This window comes from Falco cherrug, chromosome 1, assembly GCF_023634085.1.
Source record: "Falco cherrug isolate bFalChe1 chromosome 1, bFalChe1.pri, whole genome shotgun sequence".
NCBI classification, from domain to species: domain Eukaryota; kingdom Metazoa; phylum Chordata; class Aves; order Falconiformes; family Falconidae; genus Falco; species Falco cherrug.
The window spans coordinates 15379996-15404302 of NC_073697.1; the positions used below are offsets into that span (position 1 = coordinate 15379996).

Consider the following 24307-nt stretch of genomic DNA (forward strand, 5'->3'; position numbering starts at 1 on the left):
CCTTTTTAATACCTGAAGTCTTCAGGAAAATTAATAGCTTTACAGAATGTTGAGAGTCTTCTTGAAGCATGACTCCAGGTGTAAAGACAGGTATCCTTAAAACTGAAGTATAATAGGTTATTTTGTAATGGGACTAACATGTTACCCTTACTCTGACTCTTTGAAGTTATGCAAGACAAGCTAGGTAGTTTGTTGAACGCATGAAATCGAAGTCTTCAGAGGAAACACTTTCACTGCACTGAACCTGGAAGAGAGTCCTCAGCCTAGAACTCTTCCCTAAGACAATGCATGCACAAGATAGCAGTGCTACAATGATGGTGAGTGTCTCTAAGTGTCTGAAAATATCTTGGTGTAAAGAACTGTATTTTATCGCTTTTCTTAGTAGCGGCACTTTTTGGAAAATTCATATGTGATAACTTCTTATTTCCATGTTACTTTCCTGAACAAGAACAATCTAGCAGTAACCATTAAATATAACTTTTGAATTTAACTTAGTTTAAGACAGGAATTAAACTCGGTTTTAGACACCTAAAAGATTGAAGACAGAACACAGGTCCAATTAGTAAATAAGTAAAAGTAATAATAACAAAGAACACAGAACTGAACCATTCAGTAATTTCTAATAATTAATACTACTTATGTGGTTTGGCAATAATAGAAGCATTCACAGTGGTAATAAAGAGCTCTCTTTTTTTCATATTGTGAAATAGATCTGTAACAGCATTAGTAAATTTGATTATTTAATTTAATAGTAAATCTAGTTATGCATGGCAGTGTTGTAATGTATGATGTAAACCTTCCAAGCTAATGGAGTTAGGAATTGGAAGGACAAATTTGTGTTTGAATGAGATCAGAAATATAAATTTCATTTTTCATAAAGGTCAAATGATCCTAGGAAAGAAATAAAGTGTTAAGAATGTTTAAAGAACATAAAAAAGGATTTAAGAATTGCATTCAATAAAGTACTCCATAAAGTGTGCATGATTTTAAGTACATCCTTTCTAACTCTTCAATCATTTTTCCAACACGTTATCATACAGATGATTCTTGACAAAGCAAATAATTAATACTATGCAACTGTGACCAAACAGTAAACAATTTAAAATAACTTTTACTAATATATGGACAATTTAGTGGCTTATCAGCATTTATTCAAATTCAGGGTGACTTCAGATTTTGAATTAAACTTTTCCACCTGTTTTGCAAACAATAGGTTTCTTATGATTCTTAGCCTGAACACTTAAATGTTCCTTCAAAGATCTTGTGTTTTGAGACATCATTTAACTGAGATGATTTTTCTAGAAGAAATAAAGTATTGCTATTCTAGCTGATCCAAATGCTGTTTTTTCCTGTTCAAGATTTATCAGATAATTTAAAATAATGTCTACAGAAACATTATTTTAATTATGCAAAACTCATAAAGCTCAAAACAATTTCTTTCATGATTTAGTGCCAGTTATTTCAATTTTGCAGGCCACTAGCATTACAGTTTTAATTGTTCTATTCAGCCCATTTTGATACTTTTAGGACCAGATGTTTTTATATTGGATTTAGGAAGACTGCCTGTTTGTATTCAAAAGAAGCCCATATATGTTTGAAAAATATTTTCCGCGGTATGGCCAGATGGAAACTTGCCATGAAATGAGGATCCTGAAATGATTCAAGAAGGCACTCAAAATTTCTTGAACTTGCTAGTATGAAGGGATTTTGAAACTGTTTCCGCTACAAGCTGCTTCCTTTGATACACTGATATTTTTTCATCATCAGAAAAGATTATTAGCTATAAGACAACTTTTTACTTTTTCTGCCCAGTGTTTTTTTGTACAATTACCTTGATAGAAGAACAGTATTAAGAACCACAGGAATTCCAGAAAGTGCTACACTTTTCTTTGTAAATGTAGTTTTGGTCTTGAAAACTAAGAGGTATTAGCAAGGTGTGTCCTGGATGGACCACAGACATTTTCACCAGGAACAGTCACTGTTTATGGATGCAGCATTTCTCAAACTCTTACACATTGAGTTTTACTGTCTTGGAAACATACTACAATCTTGGCCAAATCTGGGGGAAATGGAAAGCAAAAGCTGTATGCCCTATCATGAATTTATTTTGTTGGTTTTGGTTTTTTTGTTGTTTTTTTTTTTTTTCCCTGGCGCTGCTCATGGCTCCTATGTGGGCTGGCTCGATCAGGTACACAACCCTTCCGAGAGCTCGGTGCGCTATAAGCAGGCAGCTAGAGTAACTGGATTCACAAGGCTGGGGCTTAGATGAGTCCAGCAAAGTAGTTCAGCTCAATTTCAGCGAGGAAACAGTTAAAGTGCTCGGTGTTCCCCTGTGCCCGGGAGGCAGCCTTTGTGTTTAGCATTGGCAGGGGCTCGGTTTGGGCTGGAGGTTTGTTTTAATTGGGGGAGGGGGCAGAAAAGAGGGGACGCTCTGACTTCTTCGGTCTCTCTCTTTCTTTTACTGATTTAGCGGAGGTGGAGATTTTCAATCCCACCCAGTCAGACGCAATCGGGAGGATCTAGGAAGACTATCCCAGGAAAAGCCACTCCGAGGAAATTCGCGGCAGCAGCAGCGGCAGCAGCCGCAGCATGAGGGTGAGCCCGAGCGAGAGCCCGGCGGGGGACGCTCGCCGGGGGTGAGTGCAGGGGGAGCCGGGCTGCAGCGCTGCCCCTTCCCGGGGCCAGCCGGGCGCTTTCACTTCTCCATAACGCTGCAGATGCTGATTAGGTTCCGACGGCGCACCTCTGCGTGCGTTTGTGCCGGTGCGGGAGAGAGAACAGGAGACAGCGCACAAGGCTCCTTGGGAGAACTGTTATTAAATGAAGTCTCACAAAATAGAGATCCTGGTCAGATGCTCTATATAGGCTGCAGGGGAGGTAGTACTGATTTGCCGAGCGTGTGTTGGATTCGATCTTTCGGTAGCGTTACAAGCGAGAATGTTTTCTTTTGTGCGAGAGGAGTGGGGGCCCGGCGGGCTGTGCCGTGCCGCGCCGCGCAGGGCGCCGCTCCCGGGGCCGGCCGGGGGCAGCCGCCGCCGCGTCCCGCCGCGCCTCCGTGCCCCGGGGAACTTGACTGGCTCCTGTTCACATCTCCGCTGCCTTTCGGGCAGATTGATCACTGGTAACGTCGTAGCTCGTCTTTAATCTGTTGAACAGTTTCGTTTCCAGTAGCGTGGTGTCTTCTGGTGGACGTAGGCATTTTCTGGCTTGGTACCCCAAGCAAGTTTGGAGTTTTGTCCTCCGCATCTGCGGCTCCTTCTGAGGTGCTGTGGGAGCACAGGCACGGCACATGCCGCTGGCCTCCAGATTAACCCACCTCACACCCCCAGGTATTCAGATTGCATGTGCAGGACCATGCTAGATGACACTGTTTTACAAATGTAATTTGTTCCAAAGGGTTATTACGGATGCTAGTCTGTTACTTACATGAGGCGGTTTGCGTGCTATATTCTGTAACAATATGAATACTTTGAAAATACGCAGAGGAATTGAAGGACTGCCAGGAATCTGTAAGAAAATATCCTTAGAAAGCATTACACTGATCTTTTTCTATTTTTTGCTTCTTACGGAAAAGTTTCTTCCAGGAGAGGGAAGAGATGGTAATTGGCAATTTTATTCCCAGCTTTGCACACTGGCTGCATGCTGTGCCACCACTGTGTTCACGTGAGATATATATATATATATATATATAAATTTTTCACAAGAAAAGTCATTAAATAAGGAAGATACTGATGTAACCACTAAAGCATAGGGCTGTGGGTTCTGCTCATAACTATCACATTTGCTTGGGCAAGTATAAACTTGGGAAAGTCATTTAAATTGTTAGTGATTCAGTTTTTTCCATTTGTAAATTGGGGAACCACAGTCATAGTAAATAATAAAAGTATTAATCCTTGCCTGAAAAGAGTTACAGGCAGATACAACTGTTGTTTCTGATTGATGTAGAAACCTAAAGCGAAAGCACTTACATCATGCAAACTGTTGCTAACTGCCCTGAGATACCATCATAACTGGGATTTAATAAAGAAGGATGTACTATTTAGTATATTAAACTTTAAAATCGAGTGCATAGGAACTCACAGCTGGTCAGATCCTCATCTCAAATACACCAATATAAAAGACTGGAAACGTGGGTCCCTGGTCTGTGAAGGACAGCACACTACATGCCAGGCAGGAATACTCGAGTTAACGTTGCATTTGCTGCTGTATATAGGTACACACACACACTTCTACAGGCCACACACAACAGAAGAGGGTAATAGTAGTAAATATTTATACTGTGGCTGCATCCAGAAGCCTTATCAGTAAATTGTCTCCCACATTCTTTCTCTGGTAAATTTCTTGCTATAAACTCTGACTTAACAGCCCCATAGGGAATGAAATTAGGATTCGTTTACTTAAAAGAAGCCTCCTAAATCTTTCATGTGAGTCCCTAGAAATCAGAAAGTTATAAATACTTTACTTTCTACTCTTCTTTTGAAAACACTGCAGTACTTTGTCTTGTTTTGCAGTTATGAGCCACATAAAAAAAAAATCTTTATCTTAAATTAAACTGAGGCTTCAAGGAAACGGACTCGAGTGGCCTCCTTAGTTCCACTGGAGGTGCAGCATTTATAGCCCAGTGGCAGGGAGCCAGCTCTGGTGGTTACACATAGGCAGTCATGCTTACTGGGACAGAATGCTGTGGTGCTTTCTTTCCTATCTGGAAATGTCATGAGCTGTTGCTTACTATTCTTTATCTTTAAAAGAGCTTAAATTTGTATAATTGGCTGTGCTGTGGCTAAGTACTGAGTATGAGTTGCAATGACATTCAGGAACCAAATGACACATAGAGTCTGAAGGGCTTCACCTGGCCAGAGGTCCACCCTGAGACTATGAAAGTCTTCCTCCTAAGTATTTAGGGACTTTGGATCTGGTCCAAAATAGGATTTTAAATTAATGTATTTTCAGTCATCGTTTGAAATCCAAGTAATTATAAACTCAGAGAAAAGACTCATCGTTGCAGTACATCAAAAATAGACAGAAAATTAACAAATTTACTACCTTTAATTATTAATGCATTGCTGTTATCTTGCTTTTTCAAATAAAAAATAAAGTTTTATTTTAGCTAAAATGTAATTTGGCTCCAAGGCTTCTCTTTGCTGGTACACTTCTCTTTGCAAGACTTTTAAAACAGAACTTCATCCACCATATTTTTTCCATTCATATACAAACTCTTGTCTCAAACTGTCAGGGTTTTGTGGGATCTTATTTGTGTAAACTATCAATTACTTAGGGAATTTTTTGTATTTGCCTTTTGTCAGACACGTTATGTGGGTAACTTGGATTTCAGAGTGGTACAGTGATTATAAACAGATGTTTATACATATGTGCTGTAGAGACTGTACATTGAAATACCCTTCCTAAGTGAAAAACAGTGTGTTAGTCTACCTGTTGTATTGATTCTGCATTTCTTTCTTTCTTTTTTTTTTTTTTTTTGCATATTGTGTCTCTCTGCAGATGAAGAAGTGAGAAGTATCTCACTGAAACACTGAAAAAAACCCCTGTCTCACTAAATTTGCTCTTTTGGGAGTTCAGGATGGAAGCCTTGTGTTTAAGAGTTTCCTTGCTGCTGCTGGTTCCAGGATTTGTCCTCAGTGACAGCTCTGACAGATATGCTGCCAACCGGAGTGACTTGGGAAACCACCTTTCCACTTTCTCAGGGATTGAATCCAGCATACTCCTCACCACCAGACAGCCCCTGGTGTCCAACCAAACTGTCAAATGCTCCCAGCAGACTAAGATTGCTGAAACTTTTAAATACATTAACACGGTGGTATCTTGCGCTATTTTCATCGTTGGAATGGTTGGGAATGCAACTCTGCTGAGGATCATTTACCAGAACAAGTGTATGAGGAATGGCCCGAATGCACTGATAGCCAGTCTGGCACTAGGAGACCTTATCTATATTGTCATTGATATTCCTATCATTGTGTACAAGGTAGGATACATTCTAATTGCAGTTTCCTTAAAAGTCTTACACTGTCTGTTCTCTAAGGTTACTTCTTTGTCTAAGTAGTGCTGTTTTGTCAATAGTCCACTTCAGAAAAAATACAACTCCTTTTTGTTCTACAACAAAAACCTTGCTGTCAGGTCTCACCTCCATGAAGAAAAAGTGTATCTACTTTTACAGATGAAGTAGCTCTTAGCTCTTAACCAAAGTGTTGCCTTGGGCATTTCACAGGAACTCTTCATTTATTATAGCTGCTATTGCTAGCAAAAGAATTTACGAGGGAAGACTTTATAAACTGTTCTTCTTCTTGATAGACATACAGCATTGGACTAGTTGCTATTTTTGGAATATCCTATAGTTTCTTTATATTTTTACAGAAAATATTCTCTGTGATGTGCAAGCCTCGTGTTATGACTTTGTGGAGAAAGATTATGTCAGTTAAATTGAATGTTAAGGTTCTTATTAATTATTCATTAATAGCAGATTCTCAAAATCATTCCAGTTAGTAAAATCAATTATATTACAGAACTTCTTGAAATACCAAATTTTATCTGGGTTTGTCAAAGTATAAAAAGGATTCTCAGCAGTTCTTTAATCTCATATAAAGTTACCCTGTCCCATTTTTTTCCAATTTTCCATTTTAATTAAACGAAGCCATAAAGCAGTGCTTTCTCTGAAGCAATATATGTTTACTAATGTAACTTGCATGATTCCAGGATAGGCTTGAATGAACAGACTGAGTCCTTTTTTAATATAACTCACTGAGATTAATTTATCTTAGAAAATTGTCAGATAATTTTCTAAGCTTCTATTGGTATCTTTGTGGATTGTATAAAGGTATATAGCTGACAGGATATCATAATTTTTCTTTCTTTTCTCAGGAAAAAATGTCAGGTGTTTCTGTTAGTAAATGAACCACTAAGTAATATAATGAAAAAATCCCCATTGCTCACAATTTTGGCCCTTAAAAATTCTAGAGATTTAACTTTTATTTACATGTGTTTTAAACAAAACATTTTAATGCATAACTTTGTAGTAACTAGTGTCCTGTGGTTTCAAATTGGATTTTAAAATTAAAGAAACAGTGAACTGAAAAGACACATTTTGTATCTATCTAACTATTGACCTGCATTATAATGGAGGTATTGATAAGACAAGATCATAAAAATTTGAATTCTTTCCATTAATGGGTTAAAAATATGTATATTTGCATACATTTGTACAGAGGCATATTATCTGCAGTAAAATGCAGTCTAGTTCTGATCTTCCAGTAGTCTAAATTACAGATAAGCCTTTTAACTTTATCTGGGTTTAATATAATATGAATTTGAAACTAGGATAAAGACTGTTAATAATAATGCACATGATTTAATGGAAATTCCTAGTTTCCACTTTTCATTATTCCACCTGGAAAATTAATCAATTTTTTGATACGATAGCAGGTATCTGTATAGTATTTTGGATTAACAAGTTGATGAAAAATATTAGCCTCTGCCTGATTTGAGATTCATCGGCCTTCCATAGCTGTGTGGATGCCTAATGGAATGTAGGATTTGGGCTTTACGTGTTTTCATTATTCTTGGCAAACTAGACGCGTAGCCTGGACTGCATCTCCCATGATGCATTACAGTTTCCTCCCTGGTAATTTATCCTGATGTCTTTATGGATAATTGCTAAGGCACTGTTCTTACTTCTGGTGGTATTTCTGATAAGAAATTTTAAGGAAAAATGGCATGTGTTTTTTTTAGAGCTCAGTTTGGGAAAGAACAGCTATTTTTATTATACAATTTTTACTAACCTTTCAAGAGCCCTGTTGCTTCTTCACAGAGGAATGGAAATCTGGAATTAATTTTGCCTTTCAGAATTGCCTTTTGACAGTCTTCTGAAAATTCTTTAGAAGTTTAGTTAAAAGTAACAAACATTATTTTTTCCACTCCCTTTATTACTTTGCAATACATTTTTTCTATTAATTTTCTGACACTTCTTTGGCATTCTGTAGTTTCATTTGCCTTGCTATATCTTATATGATAAGTCTGTGGTCCTGAATATCTCTGTACAAATGAAATTACCTTAGTCTATATGAAAATTGAGTTCTGTACTGCAGAGAACTATTTGATAAATTGTGAATGAAACCGCAGCCCCTTGACATCAATGTATGTCAATTCCCATATGTAAGAAGGCAGAATTAAAACTGCATTTACAAGCATAATTATAGGTTTTAGTACTTTTTTGAGTGCTTGAAGCTCCAAAATAAATTACTTAACAATTACCATATACAACTATCTTGTTGTATAAGGTTAGCTGCATGTATTCTGATACAGGGAAGCATTTACAGCATTTATAAGGGAGCTCTAGTACTTCTGATAGGAAATTCTGTTATTATTTATAGTCCATTTTTCATATAAACCATTCAGCAATATGTCTGCTTACATTACAAGTTGTTTGAAGATTTTTTTAAATTAATGCTATTTAAAAAGTATGCATTCACAATGCCTGTTTGTACCACTAGGGATCCTAAAATCTGTAGCACCATTTAGCTCCTCTTGTTGAGAGACAGTATGAAGGTTGGTCACTGGAAATATCACAGATCGATGGTGGAAGTGACAGTCTTTCAAGGAAAAAAATTAAAGTGGTTTGAATTCTGTTTAAATTTTGAAGTATTTTATACACAGTTCTGAACTTCTGTTCTAGCTTCAGAATCAGCCTCATGTTGAACCATGTATTAGTATCCTATATAGACAAAGGGTGTCAAACTCTGAATACCTTATAGGTCAGATCTTTATTTTTAGGAGGACAAAAGAGCTCTGAAATCAGAATTAAACAAGCATTCATCTGCTTATTAAAATGACCAATAGTACAGTATTTAAGATGGTCGCATCATGTAGAACAAAATGCGTATTACTATGTAACTATAATGTAATATCCTAAATAGGTATAATCACTTTCCTGAAACATCAAGTAGCCTTAACTATTTCAAAACTACTTCTGAAAGAGAAGTAGATAATGTTACTTATATTCAAATCCATTTTACAAATCCTTGGAAAGAAGCAGACACAAGATTATAGTAATTGGAAATGTAAGGTCTTAGGAGAATTGAGTCCATCATACTGTTATGCCTTTACACAATTAACAAAGATCTAATGCTGAAAAATCCTGTAATTTATGTCAACTAAAGATATGGTCACAGGCATTTGACATTTTTATCTTTTCCTCATGGTACAGCAGGCTCAAAAATTCCCCCCTTACTTTCTCCAATTACTGTAATTATATAGTGGATTCCCCTTAGCAATTTGTTAAATGGATTGAGATGTGAGTAATATTAACTAGCCTCCTTTGAAGATATTCTGGATGTATTAAAGCCCATTACACTTAATTACTGCTGGTATATCTACTTCCAGTATCAAATCAATATTAAAAATTGTAACAAATTGAGCGTTACAGGAAGGGTGCCAGTTATAAATCCAGCCTTAACAGACTGGACCAAGACAATTTCATTTTCAATCACACTTTTTTAGCACCTGGGCCCAAATAGTTTCCTCTACCCAAAACATACCCATCTCAGACATTCAAGACGTCAAAGCCTAAAGACTCCAAAACAGGAAGAATGACTTCTTTGCAGTGAAAAGAAAACTTGGAAATGCAACTTTTATGTTCTATGCTGCTGTAGTGGTAAGGTTAAGGCACTGAAGAAGAAACAGGTTTCATACCTCCTTTTCTAGTATCAGGTGGTGTAGCACATAGCTGAAAGTTGCTGCCTCACCTGCATTACCCATCACTGCCACGTGTATTTGTAGCAAATAAGCAGCTTAGTTTGGATGCAATACAAGAGAGCTTCTTTAGAGGACTGCTTTGCATAAAGAAACTAGGCAGTTTTTTATGGCTATACATAGGCAACAACAGAATATCCACAGTACCACTATTGCCTTGGTTGCGCTAAAGCTTTAGAAAGCCCTTACAGCTGCTGCTGCTGTCACTGGCTAAAATTCAGCTAAGCACCAGCAAGAACAGGTACTGCCCACAGAAAAAGCTGTCCATGGCTCTCTCCTGAGTTATGGAGCTAGAAACACTCTAAGCCAAGGCTCTCATCTGTGGAATGGCAAAACTCAGTTTTAACTATGTTCTTGGGAAGTCCTAATCAGTCTCCGCTTCCATTTTTATGCAATTTAGAGAAAAATATTTAAATGAGTTCTATTAATTGAGAACTGACCTACATAGGATTGACAAAAATTATATTGCCTTACATCTTCATATGCTTAACTCTTTAAACCATTAGTTTGTAAAGAAGTTGATGAAGCAAATTAGCCAGCTTGTAACGTGTTTCTTTAAATGTGAATAGCAAACGTTTTCCTAATTATTTTACTGGTATAAAGTGAAAGACATCTACCCAGAAAACAAGCAAGAGTACCAACTGCTCAACCTCTCAATAAGATGATGTTTTCTTTAATAAAATAAGCTATGTTGTTTGTAAATTGGTATTCATGCTTACCTTCGTTGTAACACCACCTAAATCTGAGTAGTCTACCTAGAACACTATGAGTCTAAACATCAAAGGTAGCTGGCAGTAAGCAAACATCTTCAGCCATTTTGTCTTCAGTAAAAGGAGACTTGGCTGAGGCATTTCTAGTCATGGATGTTTTTCAGCATCAGAGCACATGCATAAATTTTAGACCAATCCCTTCTCAATCACAAATTATTTGGCATATCTGATTACCTTTACTAACAGTACTAATATTATTATACATAAACAGGAATGATAAGTAAACACATTGGGACTGATCCTGTAGGCTAACAGAGCAACTGACATCCACAGCAGTTAATAGTTTTGTGCCAAAGGAGTATAAGGCCAAGCCCACAGTACACATAAAGTTAAGTGTACTTAGAAAAGAAACCCCCTTTTAGAAGCAGAATTTGTCATATGTGCAGCCTATATTTCTCAATGAAGTACCAACACCAGCAGGAAATATTGATGCCACCAGCTTAACAAGCACATTCTGGCTTTTACTGAATTCTTACCAGTGATTCCAAGAAGTGACACATTGGTAGCCCAGTGTGATGCAGCAATCCATATAACTTGCTCAGAACATGACCTGTTATCAGGGTGTATGTCTCCATGTAGTGATCACACTTAAAAGAAATCTAAAGGTAACACAGGAATTGATCACTGAGTCCTGCAGGCAGAAGTTACCCAAAACGGAACAGGGAAGGGAAGTCCTTCAGGACTCTGTTCTCTCCATTTACAGGCTACAGCTTCCTGGCAGAAAGTGTTTAATGTGCATACCAAGGTAGGAGTTAAGGAAGAGATTTTATAATCTAGGTCTTAGTTCAAGATCCACTCTGCATGGCTCCGCTTTGATGGGGTGGGATATATGTTCCCTTCAATGCACAGGCAGCTCCTCCCTCATCTTCGATTTCACATCTCATGCCTGCCTTGCTGTTTTGTGTATTTGTAATACTGTACCGTACCTAGAGACTCTAAGTTTAAGAGAATATTTTAGTATGTTCTCTTTATTTTTCAGTCAGATGAACTCTACAGGTAACAAGGAATTGTGTATGTCCAGGGTTTACCAGTTCTGCAGTAATTTCTTTGCAATTCTGTCACTCCTTTAGCAACACACAAAAGAATAACAAAGCAATATTTTGCCCAGGGATTGAAAAAATTCCTTTCAAAAATCACCATGCACATAAGCACACCTTGCAGCTCATTTCCCTGAAGAAGAGCAGCACAGCTTGAGAAACAGTCTACCTAAAAGGATGGAAAGTTAGCCAACACCACAGAACAACAACAAAAAAAATAATCCTACTTTGTAAACAGCAAAAATACCACAGGGGATATGTCTAGAGTTGTTAGGAATGCTTTACCATGAAGTAGACTTTTTTAATAAATAGAAACATTTAATATTTATAAAACATATATATAAAATATATAAAAGAACGTAAAACTTAGGATTTATCTTGTTACCAGTTAATTGAGACAGAATGTTCTGCTTCAAAAACAGGGCATTTGTCTTCTTACCTTTCAGGATCTCTTGAACTATAATCTGTTTTCTCTTGTGTAAAAACTATACATTACTTTCCATAGCTGCCTAAGCAGGAGAAAAAGACTGTAGGCATTCATGAAATGGCATGAGACCCTCTGCTATTTCTACCTTGACTCAGCTGGACAAAGATGAGCAAAATAGCACAAAAAGCTGTGGTAGGGCAATTCAGAGGAAAAAACCTCTTTGATGGTTCTCATACATCCCCACATAACCTTTTTTCCTTCCAGAAAAAAACACAATCAGCCTTTTATCCACCCAAAGTGGAAAAAAGACAGTATTCAGTTACAGTAAAATTAGGAACATACTTCCTGCAAAGAACAGTTGAAGAAATGCAATGTGCCTTTTCCACCATGGCAGTATTGTGAATCTAAGTACAAGGAAAAAACCCAGGTGATACAAAAGTTACCAGAAGCCCTAACTATCATGTCACTGTGATATACTCAATATTAGTCTTGTGCCCTGTATTATAAATGTTAGTCTTGTTCTTTGCTTTTCTCTACTTTTCCTCTACTCACTGTCCTTCCTAAAGCTGAGGCTTTTCACTCCAGCAGTGGGAAGGGAAGGAATACCTAGAGACAAGCTGTGTTCCCTCTCCTTCACTCTTACAGCTCTCCCTCTTTCCTGCGAAGTGGTAGAGCACAGCTGAGTTTACATACGTGGAACGAGCAACAGTCTGTGGGTCTTAAGCAAGAAATGGATGAGGATTGTGCTGCAATGCAATTCTCTCTTGGAGGAAGAAGAGAAAGGCTTGAGAATGTGCAGTGAATTCTTGTCCTATGAATTTTCATGGGGATAGAAGGGTCCTGGTTGAGTCACTGAATCAAAATACCACAAGCAGGAGACTCAGTCCACCCTTCTTCCTAACTAACCAAACATACAGCTCAGAGACACGAGGAACACTTCAGACAGAACCTTCATTTTTTGCCACTTAATGCAGTCAGTTCAGCAGTATAGACCTTGAACACTTCTGTGTTCAGTCAGATTTCACCTGGATTCCAACCAAAACACCAGGTACCATATTTGATCCATGTCTTGAAACAGAGAAGGTCATACATAACTGTAGAACACAATTTAAGGCAGAGCTTTACCAAGACAGCCTAATGTCTCCTAGAGTAAACTAGCCTTAAAACAAACCAATTAAAAATCCCCAAATGTGCTGATCTTTCAGAAAGAGAGGAATTTCTCTGATCTTTCATTCTGAGCTATGCTGCAAGGAAAGGAAATTAGCCCAGAATACATTGGTTTTGTAACTCCTATTCCACAATTAGGAGAAGCTGGTCACTTATACAACTAGACATTACCTAGACAAACATAAATCTGTGGGTTTGGTCCCTTTCACTATTACTGCACAAGTGTAACAGAAGTCATGGAATAAAGAAGGTATTTCTATTTGTCCTGCTGAAGACAGAACAGAAATCCTGACTGCCAGAGTTGTGACATCAGTATTGCTGAACACTTACATGCCATGAAACTCAGGAGAGCATCCTGCATGGGGGTGACATGAGGGGCAAGCACTGTCTGGATGAAATACAGTTTAGTTTCTGGGAAACAAGTCTCGTGTGTCAGCGCAACAACAGTCCCAAGCGGACATAGGAAGAGAACAGTCCAAAGCGGACATAGAAAGAGGAGGACTCTAGAGCACTAGGATTTGATTAGAGCAGGAAAGGGCAGGTATGAAACCTTTGCTTTCATCCTCAATGCCATGTGGCAGAGAGGACCTCCTGACACGTAGTTGTTGAACCGAAGCAGTTTTTATAGAGCAGCTCAAAGGCAGTTCATATCCAGCACCTAACCCAGTCCATCTATTTTGGGCTGAGCTCGAGGGCTCATCATCTGCCTGTAAACACACAGTACCAGCCTAGTATTAGATAAACACTGTGGATGCACATGAGCATATACTGGTGAATACTCTTGTGGTTGGATTATAACATTGTCTCTTTTAGACTGTATAAAAATTGCTTGGGATGCACAGTGGGACTTTATGTTTTGTACATCAGCTAGCATGCTAATGGGGGTTAGAAAATAGCAACAGCAGTAGAATAAAATCAACTGAGTGACATTTAAAAATCATTGCAAAGGAATGTTCTCAGTGCTGCTGTCTTGTTTGTTTCAAGCTGCAGCGTCAGGGCAGAGAGGCCATATAAAGCAGCAGAGAAGGAGGGATGCTCAAGGAAGCTGTGGCTGTCTGGTAACTTTGCTGAGGTTTTTTAAGACCAACAGCAGAACCTTTAAATCTTGGTTTCTGATTTCAGTGTAAAAATATGCTGTTGATTACACTCTTCTCCCACTCAGGAATTGCACCACGGTTGAACTGTGTGAAATATTCCTAAGCTGCAAACTGCACAAGGGAAAAAGTGCATTTCCTTTGCCACATCTTGTTTTGAAACCTCAGAGATTTTGTGAGTGGGTTTGCAAAAGCACAATCCATTTTACCAACTCATGGAGAACTGGGACACAAGTTGGAATAATCAGTCTGACTCCTCCTACCCTTGTGCCTTGAGAGAAGATGTAATCTGCTAAAATTTTATACCCATTTTGTTTGGATATTAAAATATGCAAAAGCACTGGGAAAGCAGAGCCAGTAGTGCCAGTTCTTATATCATACGTAAGTAAATGAGAAGTAAATCAATTAAATTCCTAGGCCCGTTTTTTTATACAAAATAAACATGTTATTTCCTTCTGAAGTTTCTGTACCCTGCTAGGGCAGAACAGAGGGCAATCGACTTATTTTGATGTAAAATTAGTAAAACCAAAGACAGGATCAGATTTGCCAACTAAAAATATCTACAGAATTAAAAACTGGCATCTGATCCAAGGGGAAGTAATGAATGCATAGCTGATGTGGAATGATAATGGAGTATACCTGGGGAAATGATTGCAAAGCTAATCTTAAAAATCAAATTATTTAATTCTGACCCCAGTGATTTTGATTAAAATCAACTTGAAAAGAATGTCTAATGATTTGGTACTGATGTTACTTCAATTAGTAGAAAAATGTAAGAAACAAAAGGAATAACATACTTTTAATTTTAAAAAAGGAAAGCTTCCTGGGATTTGAGGTAGATGTGTACATGAGTTATTGAACCTTTTTCAAGTACAACACTTCTCTTTCTGAAGCTAATATTTGCCTTGTAGTAACAAAATTTCACAGTCACTTTTTTCACAGGATTTCACAGTTTGTTTCTGTTGCTGGGTTTACACTGCAGCCACAGTCAGTGCACATAAATGAATAGGTGGATGCCCTTCAGTTCCCTTTTTAAGTGTGATCTGTAATGATAAATCTGTTTTGGGGCTCTCGTTGGCAAAGGGGATTAACAAAAGTCTGCTAGGGCCTCTTTTCCCTGGTGGTGCCATTTATAATTTAGCCTTCACTCAGTGGTGCCTGAAAACTATTCTGATTTTACCCAAACCCAGACAACAGTCTGGAGCTGAAATTCCACATGACTACAACTGGTTGGAGAACTACCGTGGATTCAGATCTCCCCTTCCTTTTCCAACATTTTTTTCTGCTTCCCCAATATAAACCAAAACCCTATGCAAGAGTTCTAGGCAAAAGGCAAAAATACGCCCTGCAAACCTTTGTTCTGTTATTGCAAATCTATCTAGAAAATAATTCTGCTGGAGCTTTCAATGTTTTTCATTCAGTCTATAAATACAGATAAAATCAGAGGAACTAATCAACAGCTTGCAGTTATAATCTCATTACCTTTGTTACTGAAGGTACCGACAATAGTCAAATCACCAATCCTAGTGGTCCATTCACTAGCCTTCTAGCACAAGGGAGATTTGCTCTCATCAAATATGATTGTCCTAAACGCAAATGTCATTGCAAAGGTGCTTGCATTTTCTCTGCTGTGGTCTTGATGGTAAATAAGATACTCGGCTCTCCTTGAAGAGGGCAAGAGTTCTCAATGTGCCAGAAGAGACACAGCAACACATAGTAACAGAACAAGAGCAAATGGAACCACATTTATGTGATATTCTAACACCCTCAAGAAACAGGGAGTAGACAAACTTGGATTGATCGTATAGCTTATGTTGAGAAATCTCATTTTAATATTCAGCTGAAGAGAAAAAATAATTCAGTGAAACTATAACACCTAACAGATAATACCTTTTCTATTTAATGAGCTGTCACACACATTTGTTTCACAGTGTTAACACCCAGTTGGCTGAAAGCTATGAATTGCTAAAATCAGTCTTGAAATACAAGTAATCAAACGACAACGTGAATATTGTCCTAGAGAGACACAGGCAACATGTAGAACATAGCTTCTTCCAGCATTTTTGAGGTATTACTTGGGGGGAGGGGGGAAGTAAGTTAGCATTGCAATGAATGACTAAGAAAAAGAGGGGATGTGAAAATGACAGCTAAGGACTGACTATAAAGAGGAGATTAATTCCTACAAATCTGGCATTCAGTGATAAACTTCCTGTACTGTAAGGCAAAGTACTCTGAAAAACTCATGCTGTGAAAAAACCATAAAGGTAACTCTTACCTTAACTGAGATAAAGACAGATGTGTATTTTATTGTTGAAGGTAGTGATTATTAGCATGTTTCAAATTAACAGTAATTTAAATAGAAATAAAATGTTTACTTTGAATACTACAACCCTGAGCTAAAGCCAAAATTTGTTTTACAAATTATGCACACAGAATCCATCCACTCTTCCTAGATGAGTGTGTTCCAGAGCCTAAGCTTCTACTGAAAAAAATTTCTAGTCCTTATGGTTGCAAAGACAACTTTCAAAACATGAACTCACTGTAAGCACAGAAGTCTGCCCAAGTATGAAGATGGCCTGGCAGAACAGGTCTGCGAGAAAGTAAACTGACAACAACAATTCAAATATCTATTGATTTAATCTAATTCCAAACAGTATAATCTTTGTTCAGTTTTAACTGCAAAAATGTTAAAAATATGTAATTCATAGGTTGTGTTTATCATTGAAAGAACACAACTAATTTTTGCATGCAGAATGTAATGGCATCAGCCCTTGCACATTTGTGCAGATAAAAATATGGTTCCTTGTTTTCTCTTTTCCATTTTGCACTCTTGCCCAGGGGCTACTAGACTGTGGCACATCACACATAGTGTATTTGTTGGAAATGCTTGATGTGACACCAGTTTATTTCCATCTCATGCATTTGAAAATAAAAGTGTTGTGAAGTTTAAATCTATTTTAATTCCATAAAACAGTCCCAGGTCTGGATCTGACTATCTTAAAAAAAAATCAATAAATTTAGGTTTTAAAGGTTTCAGAAGCTTGGCTTATAATTGCTACTCCGTAGTATATAATTTGCTGTCTTCCTCTGAGGCAAATAAAAGCATCTCCAAATTTAGACAGTGCCATCAAAATATTCTGTGTTCTAACTTTTGTTCATTAAGGCTTAATATAAGTCCAATAACTGCACAGTAATAATAATTAGTTACTTATCCAGTAAGACAATTATTATTACTGCCTTTAAAAATGTGCCCCCTGTTCATATAGGGTATACATCATCTGCGAGGATATTGACAAAGTTACATATTTGGCTCAAGCACTTGATATTTTCATTTAAAATCTAATGCTTTGTATTACACATCCGCTTTAAGAGAAGTTGGTAAGAGCATAAGAACTGCTGGGCTATATTACACAATGAACTCATCTTACCTCTTACTCAGTATCCTACTCCCGACAAAAGCTCAGTAGCAGGGACTTAGGAAAGAAGATTACAAAACCAGTAGTGCAAGAGTGACTTCACCCTTCTGGTGAGGTTTAGTGACTTCATTTTTCAAAAGAACTATTCATGGTGACTGTAAGATCCCTTTCTTGAGTGGAACCAGCTAAGTTAGAGCTCAGTACTCTGTATGAACCTAATATTTTTTCCCTTATTACACTCACACTGAATGTAATCTGCCATTTTACTGCCAGGCACACAGTAAAGGGAGATCTGTAAGTCTGCAGTCAGTTGTAGATTTGACTATCCTAAATAATATTGTATCCTGTATTTTGTATCTGTACTTGTGCAAAGCTTTAACAGTTACAGCTAGAAAGATTACTGTTTTCATGCTAATTATTCACAATTATTCACATAAATCAATGTATTCGTATTTGTTATGTAAATGTCTCCTTGGAAATACTAATCTAAACTCCAGCCACTCACTCACATCTTTTCAAATAGATGCTTTTCTGTTGCCTTGTAGTACAGCCCACAAGTATGTGTGATGCTACTTCTTTAAAACATCATATGGAACAAATTATGTATGTACAATATTTTCCTCACACTCTTAAGAATCTGGCAGAATCTACTTGCGTGCAGCATGAGAATTTGGCTCTGAGGTATTTCATTATGAACTGCAAATTATGCTTTAACTGCTTAGTTCTGGGACATGGTAATTGCAAACATTTATGACAGGGCTGAGTTAGATTTTCATTTTTCAGTACTGATGGTTGAAGCACAATAATAAAAACTGTTTTAACATTGCAAGTTACTATGACAACAGTACAAGATCAACACCTAAGTTTAAACTTTCTCCCTCTGTGCTTCTATAGTAGCACTTACTTCCCAGATTCCCTCAGTACTAAGGATATGCTTGAGGTATAGAGAATTCCAGGTTACAATGGCAACAAATAATTACAATTGTTACATAATTGCTAAGTTCCTGTGTAAATATGCTGATTATTTTATATCTTCTCTATAGCTCCTTGCTCAGAAGTGGCCTTTTGGAGATTCTGAATTTGGACAGTTTCTTTGCAAATTCCTTCCCTTTATTCAGAAGGCATCGGTGGGAATCACAGTCCTTAATCTCTGTGCCCTTAGTGTGGACAGGTACAGTATGTTTTATTCTTTTGACAGACATTGTTCTTGCTCTTGCAGTTTTCCTAAAACTGGGAGCACTTGGTATGGTCTTAGAAGGCAGACTACAGTATAGGTGCAACTTACATTCTGTTTTTTGGTATCCTGGCTATAACAAGGCACCACATTTGTGGCTGAAAGTATAATATAACTAACTAACTTTACAGTGTTTTTAAAGATATTTAAAAGCTCTAGTAAAGCATTATTTCAATTTCCTTTACCAGGCAAAAATTTATTGGGATTTGACTCAGTATTCAGGCTTCTCGCTTTCATATGACTTCACGTTTGTTCTGTATCTGAACAGGATCATAATCTTTAGTCTTAAAATATTTTTTTCAACTCATTGCCTATGGACCATAATTACAGTGCTTACGCTGATGACTTCTATAACTAATTGAGTTTTACTGAAAAACATCTTGGAAACTTGCTTTGATAGTTTGACATTGATAGTTTGAAAATTAATGTCTCTGCTAAAAGTGCTCAGGAAGATACATAAAGTTTTTGATAGAACAACAGCTAAGATGCTTTTGAACATTATTCTTTTATATTTTTTTCATACATAATAAGACAATAGCAGATGAAGACTCCACTTCTGTAAAAGTGGTCTTTTATTAGTCTTGAGTTTACTTGATCATGTTCTAGTCTAAAATATAAGTAATTCTGATACAGAAAATATTGATAAATAAAATACATTATGTATATTAGTACAGTGATGATGCAAAGGTAAAAGAAACTTTAAAATTAATCTTGGTTTTGTTTTATGTACAATGTTGACGTACAAGGTTTGCAATGGATGAGTAACTTAGTAGTATCCATCTGCCTGAAATACAGTTCCTTATTGCATTAGTAACTCATTAGCTGAAGCAAGAAACAAAATTGTAACACATTAAAGTGTTCTTTTTCCATTTTTGAGTCTGAGAATTGAAAAAAAATTCTATTTCTCAACCAATATCTGCCCATGGCTTGCTTTAAGGAATAAATAATAGATCAAGCACATATGAAACCAAGAGTTTGTTAGAGATGTTCTGACCAACGCAGTTTCACTAGATTTAGTCCTACTGTTACATACATTTTCATAAATTGGAAGTAACTCAGCTGAAGCTACCTCTTTATATGGTTTTCTTTTTTTTTTTTTTTTGCCAACACTGATTTGCTAATCCTCACAACAACGAAACACTGTTTTCATTTAAGAGTAAAATCTTGTATGGGATCAGACTCAGACTATTTAATTTCCTCCCCCAGTTTACAAGCTTGGCCAAGCACATATTCATTATCATCTGGTGCTACTCTAGTAAATGGTTGCAGAGAATGTGTGTTAGAAAATAGGTGTATATGGGCAGATTTCTGATATTGGCTAACATGAAGTGAATGTAGGTTAAATCACCACTAAGGTCAGGCACTGGAAGTGGCGTAGTCACATTAATACAAAATTCCACATTAGCTAATGTTTGCTTTTTAGTATGGAAAATAATTAAATATGGAACTGTGTGCTTTCACAGCTGAACTCTTTCTGGTCTACAGACTAGTTATTTTTTTCCTTAAAAAGCTTCTGAAAACTAGCTTATTTACAATTATTTTGGGTGTCTATATATGGAATTGCATTCTACGAGGTATAAAGGTATAAAAAGATAGAGTCAATAGGTGTAATGAATTCAGAGCTTCACAGCTTTGATAATTGTTGCCTATCTGTCCCTCTTGCAGACTACAGCCTTAATTTAGCACAAGAGAATTTTTTTCCTACAAGGACTGTTCTCAGTGTTAACTACATCCTGTTGTGAAACTCCACTCATTACTACTGTCCTTCACACAACGTGACTCGCACTGACCGTGTATTAAGGTTTAACTGTGGGCATGCACCTTACACAGGTAAACCTACATTACACATGCAGAGGGTTTTAAGAGGCTGACAGAAACCACCAAACCAGCCATTCATCCTTTAGAGGAAGCTCACATTTGTTTCAGATGCCCCTCAGGCATTTTTAAACTCTAGGTCATGGTGGTGATGACAGTCTGACTCTTTTTCTAAACAGTGCCTGACTGTAAGAGGAAGGATATTTCCCTTCCTGAGCTTTTACTCTTCCTTGTGTGTCAGACATAATGATTTTGATGAAGAAATCATTTTAAGAAGAGTGAAGATACGGATCTCATTTACCATATACACACCCCCTTCCTGCCTCCTCTGCATACCAGAATGCATAGAACAGTAATCTCAGGGTAGATGCTTTCATCTGGCCCAACTTCCAATAAGTGTATTAGGCAAGAAAATATTTTACCACTAAAACAAAGCTCTAAGAGCTTTATTGTATTAAGAGCTTTGCAATCAACACACTGCTAGCTATCTTTAAAATGAAGAACAGCTGAGATCTCCCACAACTAAGAGGAATAGGTTGGTGTCAGCAACTGTAGTGTCATTTAGGAAGTGTTCTGACACTAACCTTGACAGTGACTGCTTCTTACATCCTTGATCAAGTCTCTTACCTTTTCTGTACTGCTTTTGCCTCTTATAAAGGGCTGATGATACTTGCAGAACAGAAATATGTTATAGTAGTGGGCCATTTGAACAACTAATTTTCTAATGCAGCCAAAAGGAATAGGGAAACAAAAGCACCTACTCTGCAAGACAGCAGGCACAGAGAACTGACTTTTCATCAAATCATAGAATCATTTAGGTTGGAAAAGACTGTGAAGATCATGGAGTCCAATTGTTAATCCCCAGGACTGCCAAGCCCATCACTAAACCATGTCCCTAAGCACTGCACCTATGCGTTTTTGAATACCTCCAGGGATGGTGATTCCACCACCTCCCTAGGCAGCCTGTTCCAATGCTTGACCACCTTTTCAGTGAAGAAATTTTTCCTAATATGCAAACTAAACCTCTGCTAGCACAACTTGAGGCCATTTCCTCTTGTCCTCTCACTAGTTATCTGGGAGAAGAAACCTACACACATCTGCCTACAACCTCCTTTCAGGTAGTTGTAAAGAGCAGTAACTTTCCCCCCCTGGCCCCAAGTCTTCTCCTCTCCAGGCTAAACACCCCAGCTCCCTCAGCCGCCCCTCACAACACTTGTGCCCCAGCCCCTTCCCCAGCCCCGCTGCCCGGCTCTGGACACGCTCCAGCCCCTCAGTGTCCCTCCTGCAGCGAGGGGCCCAAACCTGAACACAGGATTCCAGGGGCGGCCTCACCCGTGCCCCGTGCAGGGGGACGGTCACTGCCCTGATCCCGCTGGCCACGCTGTTGCTGACACAAGCCGGGATGCTGCTGGCCCTCCTGGCCACCTGGGCACGGTGCTGGCTCATGCCCAGCCGGCTGCCCACCAGCACCCCCAGGCCCTTTCCCCCCAGGCGCTTCCCAGCCGCTCTGCCCCGGCCTGGAGCGCTGCGTGGGGCCGGTGTGACCCCAGGGCAGGACCCGGCACTCGGCCTTGTGGAACCTCATCCAAGTGGCCTGGGCCCGTGGATCCAGCCTGCCCAGACCCCTCTGCAGAGCCTCCTGCCCTCCAGATCAGCACCCCTGCCCAGCCGGGTGTTGGTTGCAGACTCGCTGAGGGTGCACTCGATCCCCTCGCCCAGATCACAGACAGAGACACGAACCAGGACCGGCCCCAGCGCTGAGCCCTGGGGAACACCACGTGTGCCCGGCCGCCAGCTGGATGTGGCTCCATTCACAACCACTCTTCGTGCTCGGCTATCCAGCCAGCTTTCAACCCAGGCCAGAGCACACCCATCCAAGCCATTAGCAGCCAGCTTCTCTGTGTCTCACAGAATGCTGTGGGAGACAGTGTCAAAGGCTTTACTAAGGTCCAGGTAGACAATAGCCACATCCTTTCCCTCATCTACTAGGTGGGTCATCTTGTCATAGAAAGAGATCAGGTTCATCATGCATGACCTGCCTTTCATAAGCCAAGGCTGCCAGTCCACAGATAAGATATAGCCCATTATTTATTTTTCACATACTCCTTGATTTCATTTCATAAGGCCCACAATACACTTCCTTTTTAAATTCTGATTAGGTATCATTATGGTAAAATTTATCCAAATTGTTCCAAAACCTGATCTGGATCACAGCAAAAACCACAACTGTGCTGTATTAATGAGATCAGTACTGGAAGGATAACTAGAGTTCTAGAATTATTCTTTACCAAAGAATGATGAAATCATGGAGAGGGCATAGAAAAGCATCAGAAATTATTCAGTGGCCTTACAGATTTTTTGCTTATCAAAAATGATACTTAAGAAGCCACTTAAATATAATATCCAAGTACTGAAATGTTGATGATGTATCAGATACCTATGGGGTCTTTAGGTTAGCAAAGAAAGATATAATGAGCAGTTATAGAACAAGGTTTCAGCCAGACAAATTCCAAATGAGAATAAGGTACGCATTTTTAAAAATGAGGGTGATTAACTACAAGAAGAAACCACCAGGGAAAGGGAAAGGTGTCCTGCTCTTAATGTTGTCAAATGAAGACAGGATGTTCTTCTGAAAGAAATTCTTTAAGCAAGTTTGTAACTAGGTAGGAGTGCAAAATACTTAATTGTATGTATATATACTTCATGATGTAATGAGCCTTTGTCCTTAAATACTGTGCAGCTCTAAAAATAAGCAGCAGGGAGGGACTGCAAAGTCATAAAATAGCTAAGAACAGGAGAAGAGGAAGGAGAAGAAACTAGAGGAGAGAAAGCAACTGAAGGGCACAATATACTAAAGTTGACAGAACATGCATGAGCAGTAGAAAATAGAAAGGGCAGAAAGAAGAGAAGCCACAACATTAAACAGAGAAAAGGAAATGACCTGGAAAGGAACTGAGTATTTTAGACAAGGTTGGAGACAAAAGGGAAACAAACAAAGAAAAGTAAGACAAAACACACACACAGAGATTTTAGATTGGGGAATTAAATGTAATGCATGATGCATGTATTTTATGACAGTTCCCTGGCAGACATCCTGTATTTTCTAAGTGTGAGGGAAATAAACCCTGCAGTATTTTCCCACTCCTAATTATGGGAGGTTTGTGGATAGACAAAGATCCTATATATTACATAACTCACAGAACACCCACTTGAAAAATTATACTACAAGTATTTTTGAAATCACTCTTACAGCAGTGAGTAAAGAGACCAAGTAATTGCTGGTTAATATGCAGTCAGAAAATTCTGATTTAATTACTGAGCTTCTTATGCTTTAGATGAAACCATTCATAAAATTGTTCAGCCAATAATTCCTTAACTGATAGCTACTTGAATTGTGAACTGAAAACAAAATTGCTAATAAAATACATACAGGACCCAAATCCTTACTGCTGTGCACACTGATCTTCTCACGTGCAAACCAACTATAGCTCAAACAGACCAGGTACAAAAATGCAAGAAAGCAAAGAACTGAATTCACAATTTACAACCCATTTGTTGCCATTTACATAGTTACAGAATGAAAACTTT

At 38.2% G+C, this 24307-nt stretch overlaps 1 protein-coding gene across 2 annotated transcripts in view; it reads left to right on the forward strand.

Annotated features, from left to right (window-relative positions):
- The first annotated feature begins 2408 nt into the window (after positions 1-2408).
- Positions 2409-24307, forward strand: part of EDNRA (endothelin receptor type A) — a 36204-nt gene continuing 14305 nt past the window's right edge. The window contains exons 1-3 of one of the 2 annotated variants that reach the window (XM_055726298.1): positions 2409-2636; positions 5500-5980; positions 18714-18841. In XM_055726298.1, the coding sequence (XP_055582273.1) occupies positions 5579-5980; positions 18714-18841 (530 nt within the window). In that variant the 5' untranslated portion in view covers positions 2409-2636; positions 5500-5578. The remainder of the gene's footprint in view (positions 2637-5499; positions 5981-18713; positions 18842-24307) is intronic. The other variant, XM_055726306.1, reaches the window with a different exon arrangement.